At 42.9% G+C, this 14,700-nt stretch overlaps 1 protein-coding gene across 3 annotated transcripts in view; it reads right to left on the bottom strand.

Moving 5' to 3' along the window:
• Nucleotides 1-565: 565 nt before the first annotated feature.
• Nucleotides 566-14,700, bottom strand: part of ankrd11 (ankyrin repeat domain 11) — a 108,269-nt gene continuing 94,134 nt past the window's right edge. For 2 of the 3 annotated variants that reach the window (XM_058088755.1, XM_058088758.1), the window contains 6 exons: nt 10,252-14,662; nt 7,511-10,172; nt 6,372-6,470; nt 6,035-6,178; nt 4,995-5,087; nt 566-4,901 (listed from right to left, as the gene is read on the bottom strand). In XM_058088755.1, the coding sequence (XP_057944738.1) occupies nt 4,716-4,901; nt 4,995-5,087; nt 6,035-6,178; nt 6,372-6,470; nt 7,511-10,172; nt 10,252-14,662 (7,595 nt within the window). In that variant the 3' untranslated portion in view covers nt 566-4,715. The remainder of the gene's footprint in view (nt 4,902-4,994; nt 5,088-6,034; nt 6,179-6,371; nt 6,471-7,510; nt 10,173-10,251; nt 14,663-14,700) is intronic. The other variant, XM_058088757.1, reaches the window with a different exon arrangement.

The raw sequence follows: 14,700 nt of genomic DNA on the forward strand, positions 1-14,700 counted from the left end.
ATTGACTAATATTTAAATTTGATTGATGATGGGGGTAAACACTGTAACATCTGGGAACAATCTGGTACTCACCAGCTACTATAGCATCATGAAAATCAAAACAAAGAGCCATAGTTGTAATATTTCAAAATTTTATTAACGAACATAATCTCTGAGGAACAACAGCAGTTCTCGCGCTTTCTGTACATGCAACTGTAGAAAATAACAATTTAGAATTTTTACCTTTCAGTTTTAGTCTTTTACTCACCCCATCCTCATCTTCAGGTTCTCGCTTTTTTTTTTTTCGTTTTCTTTTTTTCAGGAAATCATCAACAACAGCTGAAGGTGAAAGTACTGGATTTCTATTACAGCACTGACGATAGCATCGACAAGCCCTCAAAAGTTCCCCACCCCGCCCCCTTTAGCTGCTCCAACAATATGTACACAAACTACATTGTACAAATAAAAAAAAAAATGTTAACATTGTTACATCATATCCACCTGCGGCGAGGGCACGCTGCTCGTTCCCGTTCGAACCCCACATTCTACGCAACTTTTCAGACTAGTACAAAGAAGAGGGTGCAAAAACGTCCTGGGAGGTTTTATTTACAACAGCTATTTACAGTATGTCTCGTTCACGCATTACAAGGAGGGAAATTTACACAGCGGAGACCAACTTCAACCAAAAACATACCACAGGTGTCAGAAGAAAAAAAAAAATTAAAACAAACAAAAAAATAATAATAATAAATAGGTTATTTCTCACCATTTAAAGAGTAGTTCTCCATGCTTTGTATTAGTCATTTTCCATTCTAAAAAAAAACAAACAAAAAAACAGCTACAGTCTGGGTTTTAATTAAAAAAACAAGACAAAAGAAAACTAGAAAAAAAGGCTTGAAATCGTGATACTATTTTATGAAAAAATAGTAATTATGTATATCTAAATCCAGTAAGAAAACAAAGAATCTAAAATCTAAATTATGAGTGAATGTGAGGAGAGTAGAGGTAATATGTTGCTGACTGAGGTGGTGTCAGGCTAGCATCTGCATCACCACGGCCAAGTGCTCTACCGTGCATCTGAGGACTGGTGTGTGTATGTGTATATGTGTGTGTGTATGTATATGTGTGTGTGTGTGCGCACTCACTGGATCCAGGAATCACTTGTTGGCTGATTATTCACACTGGAGAATAAACCTGATTGGAGTCTATTGCTCTGTGTAGCGACATTGCAAGGAGGGAGGCTAACGGAGAAATCCGATGGAGTCGGTTGCCAAGTGTGCAGACCGAGGCAACTGTCACCATTTCAAGCCTTTGTCACTGAAACAAATGACTAGGACTAGATGACAACAAAGGCGTCCAAAAAAAACACATAGAGGATGTCTTGTAAACAATAGTTAAGGGTGTGGTCGGACCGGGCATAGTGACGGTTTACATTCTGCTTGATAAGCAACGTGATTGACATGCCACTGGTGTTAGAATCCAAACAAAATCCGAAGGAGATACACAACAACATTCAAAACATTATACAGAGTTAAAAAAGACACACAAAGAAATCCGTGAAACAAAAACACAACCTTAACTCCCACCCAAAATTGTAAGAAAACAACACAAACCAAGATGGGAGGGTTTAATAAACCCCGGGCTATGCGGGGTCCAAACATGAATGTAAGATGTGTACCAATCCTGTAACTATACATCTAGCCACTTTGTCTGCACAGTGTAACAGCTACAACCATTGCACTCCACCATTACATTGCAAAACACGGCAATGACTTGATTGACTGACAGTATGTCGGATATGCGAGATTACTGGAGAACGAGCTGAATAGAATCACTTACTGGTCAGTGCACATTTTAATAAAAGCCAATGAAGGAAATACTTTGTACTTTTTTTGGGTTTCCTTCTGGGTGCTTTTGCAAAAAAAAACAAAAAACATGATACTCAGAGGAAATAATTGTAAAATATAATATACTGATAAAAATCTAATGTGACTGGAGAAGGATTCCAAAAAGGGATCTGACTCATAATTGAAATTTATACAGTAAACCTCGGATATATCGGAAATTCGCTCACAACGGACAGATAAAAAAGAACCGATTTATCTGTAATGCATTTCCAATAAAAAAATCATTGCATATATCGGATTTTTTATAACGGATTTCGCCTATTTCGGACAAAATCTCCAGTCCTGTTCCAATGCATTTCCATTAAATTTCCATTAGATTCGCCGAATCGTGACAGGCCGCTATACGACGTCATTTGCAGCGTTTGCAGCGTTGCCTGCGCGTTCAGGTACATTGGAAACATAGTCAAGGAAGTGCCTTTTTATAACGGATAAAATCCGATTTACGCATATACCGGATATAAAATCCGATATATGCGTAAAACGGACATTTTCCGGTATACGTATATAACAAATTTCGCTTATATCGGACAAAACCAGTGGGAACAATTGAATCCGATATATCCGAGGTTCCCGCCCTCGGCCATCTCTGTGTGGAGTTTGCATGTTCTCCCCGTGCTTGCGTGGGTTTTCTCCGGGTACTCCGGTTTCCTCCCACATTCCAAAAACATGCTAGGTTAATTGGCGACTCCAAATTGTCCATAGGTATGAATGCGAGTGTGAATGGTTGTTTGTCTATACGTGCCCTGTGATTGGCTGGCGACCAGTCCAGGGTGTACCCCGCCTCTCGCCCGAAGACAGCTGGGATAGGCTCCAGCACCCCCCGCGACCCTCGTGAGGAAAAAGCGGTAGAAAATGAATGAATGAATGAATATCCGAGGTTTACTGTATATATTATTAAAAGCATCCAATTTGAAAGGCCGCATGTTGTGCAAAGTTCTACCTCATCGGCACCACCTAGTGGGCCTGATTGCAACATGTTCAACGTAAGGTAATGAGTTAACCAGTAATGAGTTAAATGAAGTGACAAACTTCAAGTTAAACGCTCGGAATGCAACCCTTCAACTCCTCAGACTCACTTCTTAATCTGAATGCATGGAAAACGGAATATACAAAATATGTAATGCTTAGCACATATTTAGTCGTGTTTTTTTTTGCTAATTTAAAATACAAACAAATGTTAAAACGTTAACGACAATGGTTCTATTTATGAATGACATCACTTATGTTTTTCATTCAAACCATATATATATTTTTGTGACTTTGCCCGACAATGAGTACATTATTTTTCACCCGAAAAAGGCATTTTCTTGGTTTGAGATGAATCAGATATAACTGTGTAGTAAAGCAATGAGTAATATTCCTCTGTATTTGTTAAATAAGTCCTCGTCTATTCTGCTACATGTGTGGAACTATTTGGTGGTCGGCCTTTAAGGGGCCTGTTAAAATCCAGAAGTGGTCTGTCTGTCAGTCGTTTGGACGTTATGGTGATGTAATTCCAGGTGAGTTATTCTGGACTCGGATCTAGCGATAGGATTTGATGACTTTTCCAATACTGACAGAATCGAGTACATATTTGGCCCACGGATTATGAGGGAGGGAAAGTGCTGCCCGAAAGTGAACTGTACATAAAAAGATAATTTTTATTTCTTTTATGTTTTTCTTTACACTTACTTGAGTGATATTACAGTACATAGGTTATTTACAACTGTGCAGTAATGTGTGGCAAAATAAATTATCTAGAAGGCAGCAAGAATACATTGGTTAACGAATATAAAAACTGTACATAATTTACGGAATACAACTTTTTTTCTGTTTTCTTTTGTTTTTTTTTTCCATTAAACTAATATTGGCTCTGTAGTGTTTCAAGTCACTTCCTCAGAAACAATGAAATGCCCAAGTAAAGAAATAGACAAAAACAATATTTCTCTTCCCGCCAAAAAAACGCAATTCCTTAATAGTCTCTTTTCAATCGCAGCATCCGTTATGTTTGTTTCTTCTGACATGTTCATAGAGGAGGCGGCGGGGGTGGCCGAGAACACTCCGGTGTGTCCTCGGGGGTTCACCGCGTTCCTTCCTCCGACTATGTTTTTGCATGGCTGAGAGGCTGCACACGAGCAGTCTCTTCCTCTCAGACTTGCACCCACATCGGCAACCTTCTTCCAATCGCGCTGTTGAGTTATTATAAGCCTGGTCCTGGTGCAGTTTTAGCAGACTGATAGCCCACTCTGTCACTTGGAGTCGTCTCACAGTGGATGCTCGCAAGCTCCACGTGATGCGCCGTGGCTTGGTTTGACATCCTCTGGGTCAGCATTGAACGCATCTGGCACTCCCGGCTCACCTGGAGCCACAATGGGAGGCTCCTCTTCAGTTCCCCTCCCTCAGCACAGGCACTATGCTGCTGGGAGAGCTCCTCTTTGACGCCTACCAATGGTGGGTCATATGAAGCGAAGCCCAAAAATGAAGAAAATATATCTCTGTTCCCCTGTCTCGTCGTAGCCGAGCACAAGGGAGTTGTGGGCCAGCGCCTGAAAGCAAAAACGGTTTTTGCTTTTCATGCTTGAATCGAAAAAGGAGTAAAAACTTCTGAGGATGAAAGTGCAAGTTGAGTATTTTCTTTCCCCCGCAGTAAAAACATCTTTCCTTCTTCAAGGAAAGGAGGCAAGAGCAAGTTTTTTTTTTAATCTGTACTCTTTTGCTATATGTTTTCCTGTCTAAAGGCCTTTCTCAAACTTGCTAGCCCTTTCCGTTTGTTTGTTCTGTTCAACAAAGTTCTCTTTGAGAAGAAGGGATCCGGATAAAGTTTGCGCTTTATCACTGAGCCAGGAGGTGTCACGCAGGCAGCAGGACAAAGTCGTCGTTGACATCAACCATTGGAACGTAGAAGGATGGCACTTCGTTGACACACAGGGACTTGTGTCCGGCAGGGTCCAATTCCTGGACCTTCAACTGCCACTCCATCCTTTGAACCGCGTTGAGGGCCGCAGCCTCGTGCTGTTGCCGCATTAACAGACATGTCTGCCGCAAAGAGAGAGGGTTTTTATAAATATACTTCCCCTATTTATATACTACGTTATCAATGACTGCAAACAATAAAGCAACACATTTTACCTTCATTCGGTCATATTTATCATCTACATCCTGGATCCAGGAGATGAACTGTCTTGCGTTAAAGCGATCTCTCACCGATTTGTTCTCATCACCCTAAGAAAAAATATGAACAAGGTCAAGTAAAAAAAAAAAAAAAAAAAAAAAAAAAAAAAGCATTATCAGGGGTCTTAAACTTGCAGCCCGCGGGCCAAATGCGGCTCGCAAGACGCTAGTTTGAGGCCCCCACCTTGATACTAAAGTTTAATGTTGAAAATGACAGCTTAAAGCTGTGTGCACACCGGACACAATTAACATGATTTTGCCCCGCCGATACTGTTACCCTACCCTGTTACCCCGCCCTGTTTTGCTTTGGATTAGCAATGAAGCTAAAGGCTTATGACGCTGGGTACAAATAAATGCAGGAAATGATTTGGAATAAAAGGGAAAATACACGTCAAGATAAAGCATCTCATCAAACATGTTGTTAAAGTTACGACGCTGCTCCCAGATGGAACTGAGTACGATGCTAACTTGCTAATTGGGTCAAATTATTAAGTTTCATTAATGTTCATGTTAAAGGTTAAATAACTGTTAATACTGTACATTTGAATCTGAAAAAAATAATTTCTCTACCAACTGTATGTGGTTTCTTACCTTTTTCTTATTTGCTGTTTTATTATTATTTTACTTATTTATGACTGATTGATTGATTTATTGTCTTCATTCTTAATTTGTTTATTTATTTTTTTTCTTATTTTGTGTATAGAAAAATAAAAATTAAGATATTTTAGAACAGTGGAATGTTTTATCAGATATTTTGGTGTGGAAAACCGGAACCAAAGTACTGAAAAAGTGTAGGGTATAGCAGAAGCAAAAGCATTGAAGATAGTTTTTTTTATTGATTTTTTTTCCAGTTTTTAATAAATGCGTTTTTTGGGGGGGGGGTTTTGGTTTTTTTTTTTAAAACCTGATGCGGTCCGGCTTCACCCAGAACCTAGCTACGGTGGCCCCCCAGGTAAATTGAGTTTGAGACCCCTGTTATATATAAATATACTTCCTACCTGGCTCTCTGATGGCATATTGTATACTTCAGAGTCCAAAAGCATGGTGCAGGCACTAAATGGCACAGCCTGATTGGCTATTGTCCTTGCAGCTCTGCAGTGGACTCGCAACACTTCCTGCTCACACGAGACAATGAGCTTCTCCTGTGAACATAAAACAAAACATTGACAAAATAGAATTTTCGAATTGTTGCATTTTCTTCAATGTCTTTGATCTTGCACCTACAATTCCCTTTGTGTGTATGGTCGGTCGGGTGGATTAGTGTGAAGTACTTTGCAAACACGGTAAGCAATGACGGAACTCATGGACGATACACTAAGACACTGGATTCCTTACCCGTTCTATGCTGTGCTGCAAGCGGAGCTTTCCTCTCACTGCCTCCTGTTGTCTGAAGAGCTCTTTCAGAGGTTCTGACAATGATGGCGGTGGGGCAATCTGATGAACAAACAAACCAATTAAACCGAGTTACACAGATTCATACAGGGCTCGACAATAACGATGTACCGATGCAAGTTAAAACAAAATTCGGGCAAGTAAATCCAATCAGTGATATTCCCGTCGGGCAAGTGCACTTTGGCATGCCATACTGCCAAGAGTTTTTTTTTAAGCAGTTCTTGTTGGGTGTTGGTAAAACACGGACTGCGTAATTCCGGTGGTAATTTGCAAACCCATCCTTGCAAATCTTGAAATAGACCAATCAGAATTGTTTATTTAGACCGCGGTCCGTAGTCTACAGTCTGCGTTTTACCCACACCCGTTCTTGTTCACGATCAACCAATCAGCGATCGTTTGACTAGGAAAACATCTATCATGGCGTCCCTGCCAACATGGTCTAATTCTTCAACAACTTGTGAAGGAAAACAGCAAAAAGTGATGAACCAGTGCCTCCTAAACAAGTATTTTATTAGCGGCAGCAAATCAAATGATGGCACAGGTGAGTGAATCACATTGCTGTGACAATTTGAAGTGGTCACAATGAAACACCACCCATTAGATCCAATACCAAGTGCTGATTTTGCACAAGCTACAAAATCTAGCGCTTCCATTTCTCTGTGTATTTTTCTCACCTTTGCTTCACAAATTATTGTTTGACCATTAAGCATTTTTTTCTGGATTAAAAACACTTTACTAGTACACAAATGTGTCTATTCAATAATGTTTCATTGTGGTGCACAACTTATAAATATCACTGCTTACTACGACTACGATGTGTAAGGTAGTATGGCATGCCATGTTAACATACGTTTCAGACATTCCTCCAAATACAATGCATCAATACTATTATCTGATGAATTATCAGCATATTCGGGCAAGTAGTTCTCACCTTAAGGATTCCCCATGGGCAAGTCATTTTTGTTTTTAATGTAGAGCCCTGTTCATAACTGTTTTTTTTTTTGTTTCAACTAAGACGGCAATTTTCTGAAAATCCTAAATAAGACTTAAATCACCGCATTCTGTCACCACATCTGACTTACCACTGGTATATGAAGCTTGCTTAGGGGTTTCCCATCCAGCAGATAGGAGCCTGTGTAGGTCACATACTCAGCGTAGCACTGTGGGGCCTGCGGGGTGATGTAGCACAAAATTTTCCTCTTTTCCTCAATCTTCTTCCTTATCTGTAGATACTCGAAATAAGGGTTGGAACGGTCACTGTGGTAAGGCTCAATGTCATCCAACTTAATGGCGTTGACAACGACAGCCAGAGTCTGCTGAATCATTTCCCTGGTCTGTTGCATGGCCGTGTTCACCAGCTGGACTTGCACCTGCTGCCCGGTCGAACGCGGAAACTTCCTTTTACGCGGGTGCTGTGTCTGAGAATCATCCTCATCGACCGGAAGCGGACGGCCTTTAGTTGTTTTGCTCAGCACCACCGTAGGAGAGGCGGTCACGGATGTCTGTACGGATAGAGCCGCGGTTGGATTGGATGCAGTGGATGAGACATTAAGTAAAGAGTCTTTGTCCTTCTTCTGTACTGAAAAAGCCGACACTGAAGTGGGAGTTGGTATCCTTGTAGGAATAGCAGTGATGCTAACTGTTGGATTAATGGCTACAGGCAAGGAAGTTGTTGATGACGCTATGATGGAGGAAAAAGCAACAGCAGACTGGTTGTTTTTGGCCCGATTCCGTGTCATCCTCTGAGGGATTTCATCAACTTTTTTGGGAATATCTACGGACACTGTGTTCTGGGGTACTGGAACCGGCTTGGGTGTTATCTCCGGAGTGTCTGAAGGTTCCACTGAAATGGGAAGGGCAACAGGCTCCGGGAGCTGAGAAACAGGACTGGATGATACAGATTCTGCTACAGGCTCCGTTAAGTCCTCCTGTCTCACCTCTGACTTCTCAAGAGACGTAGGGTCTTGTGCTAACTGCAAAGACTCAGTCATTGAGTGAATCTGTAAGTGATGTAGCTGGTTGGCTTCTGATTTCAACGACGTATACAACATAGTTGGATCAGACTCATCGGATCCGCCGTACGGTCTCTTATTCTCCAAAATGATGCTCTGTTGTGTAAAGGTCAGAGGGCTACTGACCGGAACACTCTGAGGCTCAGGGTCTAACTCTTGCTGGAAGGTGGCATGTGATGACGGTACAACTAAGTCTTGTCCAGTAGGTTCCAACAACCTTTGTTCTTCAAGAGGACACGTTGTCTTAGCAAGACTTGAATGGTCCACCTCTATTAAGACCGGATCATCAACATCTGTAATTGTATGTCTAATGTGGGATGGTGTGGTCTTGTTGAGTTCAGAAAAATCTGGGTCTCGATGCTGCGCTTCTTCTGACTTCTCTTGGATTGGAAGGTCGGGCAAGGAGAATGGTCCCAGGTCATCTAGCTCATCGGCATCAGTCGAGAATGGGTCTGCCCAGGGCACGACTGGCTCAGGACCAACCGCTGGAGTCATGTGTCCGTCGGTGGTAGCACAGAAGGTATGAGTGTTCTGTCTGTTGTCAGGTTCTTCACATGCGGTCTCCGTGTCCATTTGGTGATTAACCTCCATATTAGGTTTGTTGCAGTCCTGGAAAAATGATTCAAGTCTAGTGGAGGATGAAGACGTATTTAAATAATTGGATTCCTCATCCATAGCAGTGTCGGGCCTCTCTGGCGATGGAATGTCCGCCACGGCTTCCTTCTGCTCATCAAAATCCTCAGGGTCTTCTTCTTTGTGCCACCGATTCCAGGTCGCATAAGGAGGCGTTACAGACGGGTGTACAGGCAAGTGTTGCAGATCGTTGTCTGAATGAGAATAAGGACTGGTTATTTTGGAAACGGCGGCCTCTATCTCTCCATATGTCCGGTGGGGGGATTTAAGGTCCACATCGGGGTTCCAACTCATGCTGTGATCATAACAGGTTTCTCCGAGGTTCGCTTCGGGATGTGGTGGCGAAAGATGGTGGACCTCTGGATCTTCCTGATCTGGAGACTCGGCATGCCAGCTCTTTCTTAAAGTGTCCTCGACTTGAGTGGAGAACGAACACGATTCCTGTGTTTGCTCCGTCTCGTCCACAGCGCAATGATCTCCATCGGTTCTTTCATCCACATCGAGGTCTTCGCCTTCGCCTTCATCTTCCTCATCATCATCTTCATCCCTTTCCTCTACGACAGAGGGGAGATCTGAGAGGACTAGATTGGGTTCACTGTGGTGAGGTTCAGATATGTCGTCTATGTCAAGCGGTGGTAATGCCGCAGGGGCTGGCGTTGGCGGTGCAGCAATGTCAAAGCAGGGCTCCTGTGGATCCGGCCTGTGAACTGGTGTAGACGGTTTGGGTAAGAAACTGTTGTAGACGCTGTCAGGAAGATTATCGTTGTTGTCTATGCAAGTCAGAGTCGGCGTTGCCACATCCGGGATTGGGTGACTGGGCTCCTGTCGAGGTGACAACAACCTAATTGGAGAGAAATAGGGCGACGGCAAGCTCTCTAGTCGTTCCGCGGATTTCTCTTCCAGGGTTTGTGAAGCAGCAGCGGTCTCAAATTCAGCCGACGGATCGGTATGCTGCCGAAGAAACTTGTCAGCCTCTGCTTTGAAGTCGTCTTCTAGAGGTCTGCGTACGTCAGAGGAGGCGGAACGGCTAATGAGTGGTAACTGGAGGTTCTTTGCAGGGGTGGGACACGTGCCTTCCTGAAAACCTTGGGAGTACCTGCTGGTGGAAAACAAAGACACAACACATAAGAAAACAGTCGAGGGAAAGAAAAAGTAAATAGATATCAATGATAAACTACCTTTCAAAGAAAGACGGTGAACAAGCGTTCATTGACATCGTCATAGCCGAAGTGTTCTGGCAGTCCAGCCCATCCAGCATGATATCAGGGTAGTCTTCCGCACTGCAAGATGGGGTCCGTGGAGTCTGCATGACTTCCTCATAACTCGGGCAGGAGATGACAGATGTCGGTGTAGGGACACCAGTTGGTCTGTTCTGTTCCGACCTGGGAGAGGCCGGAAGGTTTTCTTTGACTTGATGGCCGGCCAGCCAGTCTTTTGAGTTTTGACTTTCTGTCGGCGGTTGGAAATTCCTACTCGGGGACATCATTTGAGCTGGTAGACCTATATCTTTCAGCTTCTTCTCTTTCAGACCGGACTCCAGACTGCTTGATTTCTTGGAGGAGAGCTCACTGCGGTTCTTGCGCATTTCTTCTGTAGACTTGGCTTTGTCTTTGAGTTTGGGGTCTCCAGACTTGGGTCTCAGCTTCTCCATTTGTTTCATTCGTTCTTTGTGTCTTTTGTGACGCTCTTCGATTTCTTGATCTTTCAGACTCAACATCTGACCGAAACTTGTCATTTGGTAGTCACCATCGACTAAGAGTTTTTCACGCGGGCGATTATCTTTGCGTCCCGTGTCTTTGGACTGATTGAACTTTTCATTTTCGTCTTTAGTCTTTGATTTGTTGTGATCTAATCTGTTGTCTTTCTCCAATATGTCCCGGTTTCTGTCCTTTTTAATATCAAATTTAGGGCTTTCTTCTTTAGACCTGTCCTTCAGAATGGTGACCTGAGGGCTATCTTTTAATCCCAACTTGATGTCCTCTTTGGAGTGCTTTGAGGAACCGAAGCCATCCATGTGCTTGTTCCGTTCCTCCTTTATTTTATCTTTGTGTTTTTCCTTCTTCTTTTTGTCCTTCATTCTGTCACCAATGACACCAGTTGATTTGTCCTTTTTCGACATCTCCTTTTCAAATTCTAATGTCTTGTCAAAATCGTCTTCGCCGTCTCCCTTGCCGCCATATGGGAATGTGTACGGATCGGCCTCCAGGGGCATGGGCTCTTTGTCAAAAGGTAAACTCTCCCTGCGACTGTACAGGTCTCGGATTTCTTCCATTTTGTCACGTTTGTCTCCTTTGTCCTTTTTGACCTTTTCTTTATCTTTGTCGTGGCTTTTCTTGGACGAAGAAGAGGAGGAATGTCGATGCCGTTCTTTCTCTCTGAACTTATCCTGGGGTGTGGCGATAGAAAGAGAGTCCCTCCTGTCTTCGGACACATCTGTAAGGCTGATGGTGTCATAGTAACTTGTGAGGATGGGTTCGTGACCTCTGTCCGTGAAACTATCAGAAGAAATTTCACTGTTCTTGTCATTGGAATCATCCTTGTAGTCATTCATTGCTTCTTCTTCCAGTTTTTCCAGGAGGGACTTTTCATTCTCACAACTGCCTTTTGATGGTTTTCTTTCTTTGGAATTGTCCATTTTGTCTTTATATTTATTTTTTGTTTTCTCCTCACTGTTATCTCTCTTGTCCAATATCTTCTGCTTATTTTTCTTGTCTTGGTTTGAGTCTACCGACATCCTGTCTTTCCGTTCCTTGTGTTTAATATCAACAGAATCTTTCTTGTCTTTGTTGTGTTTCTCCAGGGAACCCTTCCGCTCTTTGCCCGTGTCAAATGTGGCTTTTTCTTTCTTTTTCTCTTTATGATCTTTGTCCTTTGACTTTTCTGCGTTATGTTTTGTCTCCGAGGACATTTTTCTCATTTTCTCCGTCGGGAAGTGATCCAGGTCATCTTGATCAGGTGTTGAGTCTTTCCTGATGGAGTCGGCCATAAGAGAAACGCCACCATTGTAACTGTCTTCGTCGTCACTTTCATCGGTGAAAATGTCAGCGATCTTGTACCATGTTTTCTCGCGGATTTTCTCCGATTTTCTTTCCTCTTTCTTCACCTCTAGGAAATCCTTCTCTCTGTCCGTATGTTTGTCTTGGGAGGTCTTGTCTTTCTTGTCCTTGGTCTGTTCTGATGACATCTTTCGATCTTTGTCTTTGCCGTGAGACTCTTTGTGTTTGTCTTTTGCTCCCTCCTTCTTGTCTTTGGACGTCCGATCAATGTCCTTTTCCTTGACCGTTTTTTCTGCAGAGTTTTTGTCACTCTTGTCCTTCTCCTGATCCGCACCTTTGTCTTTTAGTTTCTCTTTGTGCTTCTCTGCTTTTGTTTTCTCTCGCTTTTCCATCGCTTCGAGTTTCTTTTCCTTCTCCTTACCAGAATGATTTCTTTCTCGGATGTCACATGGTTTGCCGACAACATCCATGTCTTTAAAGAAAGTGTCACTGCCGTATTCGTCTCGAATAGACTCCTGTTTGATTTTGGTGTCTTTTCTGTCCTTCGTGAAGTCATATGAGTCTTTGCGGTCTCGACTGATGTCCAGAGAATCCTTTTCTTTTTTGTCTTTGCCTGTTTCCGTGGATTCTTTCCGCTTCTTCTCTTTTTCAATTGAATGACCTGAGTTGATTTTTTGTTTATCAGACCAGTCCTTTTTCTTTTCCGAGGAATCTTTGTCCTTCTTTTTCGACGTGGCATCTTTCTCCGGTCTTTTGTCACCGTGATCGGATTTCTTTTCTTTTACTTTGTTGTCTTTCCGGCGCGTTTCTTCCTTCACCGTTTCAACGATGAGTTTAACAGAATTATTGGCTTTGTATTCCTTGTACTCTTTGACGGGAGCATCCCAGCTGTCATCGCCATAGAGGGAAGAGTCTGAGGACATCTCGGAGCCCCATCTGTCGTGATGGTCATCTGAGGCACTAAGCTTGGTGTCATCCAGGTTGAGGAAACGGTTGTTGACGTCATAGCTTTCGTACTCCGACTCGTCCTTTTGAACTTTGTCCTTTTTACATTTCTCTTCCTTGGTGGTCTTCTCCTTGTCGACCTTTAGATGCTTTTCTTCTTTCTGCTCACCTTTCCGATCTGCTTTTGACTTTTCCTTAGATTTTTTCTTTTTTTCCTCTTTATGAGCTTTTTGTTTATCCTCCTTGGGCTTCTCTTTGACATTTCGATCCTTGTCAGGTTTTAAAGGCTTTTCTCGCTCATCTTTGTTGACTTTGTCCTTGGTGGAGTCTTTTATTTTCTTATTTTTCTCCTTTTCAACCGTTCGATGCAAGTCTTTGCCCAACGACCAGTCCTTTTCTTCCGTCTTGCTTTTTGAGAGCCGTTCTTCCTTTTTTGAATGGTCCTTTTCATGTTTTGATAACTTGATTTTGCCCTCAGTTGCCGATTCGGAATCCACAATTACAGACTTTTGCCTTGAGTCATCAAAATCAAAAGAATAGCTTTTGACAAATTTTTCATTCATGTCCTGATTAAGCACAAGACTCGGAGCCTTATCCTTTTCTTTGCTTTTGTGCTTGTGCTTCACTTTATGCTTCTTGACCACTTTTCCATCGACATCGGTTTTGGATGCTGTACTATCTGCATTTTTGTACACGTCCGAGTTTTTCTTGTCAACTGCGTTGCTGTGTACATTATTATTCTTCTTTTTATTCTCCTGTCCTTTCCTCTTAATCTGCTTTACTGACTCCACACTGGAATCAGCTGACGAGTAGTCAGACTCACTGGACATTCTCGTTCTTACAGAATCCGACAGAGAACTAACATCTGACCACGTTGGCGATGACACCGTCTTCCAGCCATCTGTCCTCCACTGCTTCGGGTGCTGTTCCGCTAACGACGGTGCTTGTTTTTGAGAGTTCAGGTTTCCATGTGAGGACGAGGCATTGAAGCCAGAGGGTTCTTTCATGCTCATGGAAGAGTCCTTTATGCTGTTTGAGCCTTTATCGTCTTCACTCTCCAGATCTCCACAATCGGAGTCTGACGTACAAAATTTGTCGTTGATTTTCCCAAACCGGACTTCTTTGCTGACATTGTTTTTGTTCTCCTTCTTCCTCTTCTTCTTTACTTTACTCTTATCTTTCTGTTGTTTGGAATTCAGATTTCCGGATTCTCTTGTCTTGGCGTTTGTTTGTAGGACCTGTTGCCGTGGCGTCGGCGTGGGTGTGAAACACAACGCTCTGTCATCTTCATCTGAACTGTTGCTGTCCGAGATGATGCGCCTGACGGTTTTCTTTGGTGTGAGCGAGTTGCTTTTGGAATAGGTTTTGACCTCCATCTTGGGTATGGAGATGAAGCTGTTAGCCTTGGTGATGGAGTCCTTACGGAAGTCTTTTTTCAAGAGGTGCTTATCGTCCACAGGGGGTACTCGCTCCTCTTCGTCATCCTCATCAAATTCATATTCATCTTTGATGGGTGTGACGGCAGATTTGGGAGGGTCTAGTGTTTTCCCTTTTAACTTCAAGCCCTTCTCAAACTCTGAGTCTGTGTTATTGCCATCGACAGAGCTGGATGGAGCAAATGAGGGAGCGTCTTCCTCTTCTGAAGATTCTGCGGGGAGGCAGAGTCAAAGAACCCGGGTTAGAAAA

Source organism: Doryrhamphus excisus, chromosome 12 (assembly GCF_030265055.1).
Source record: "Doryrhamphus excisus isolate RoL2022-K1 chromosome 12, RoL_Dexc_1.0, whole genome shotgun sequence".
NCBI classification, from domain to species: domain Eukaryota; kingdom Metazoa; phylum Chordata; class Actinopteri; order Syngnathiformes; family Syngnathidae; genus Doryrhamphus; species Doryrhamphus excisus.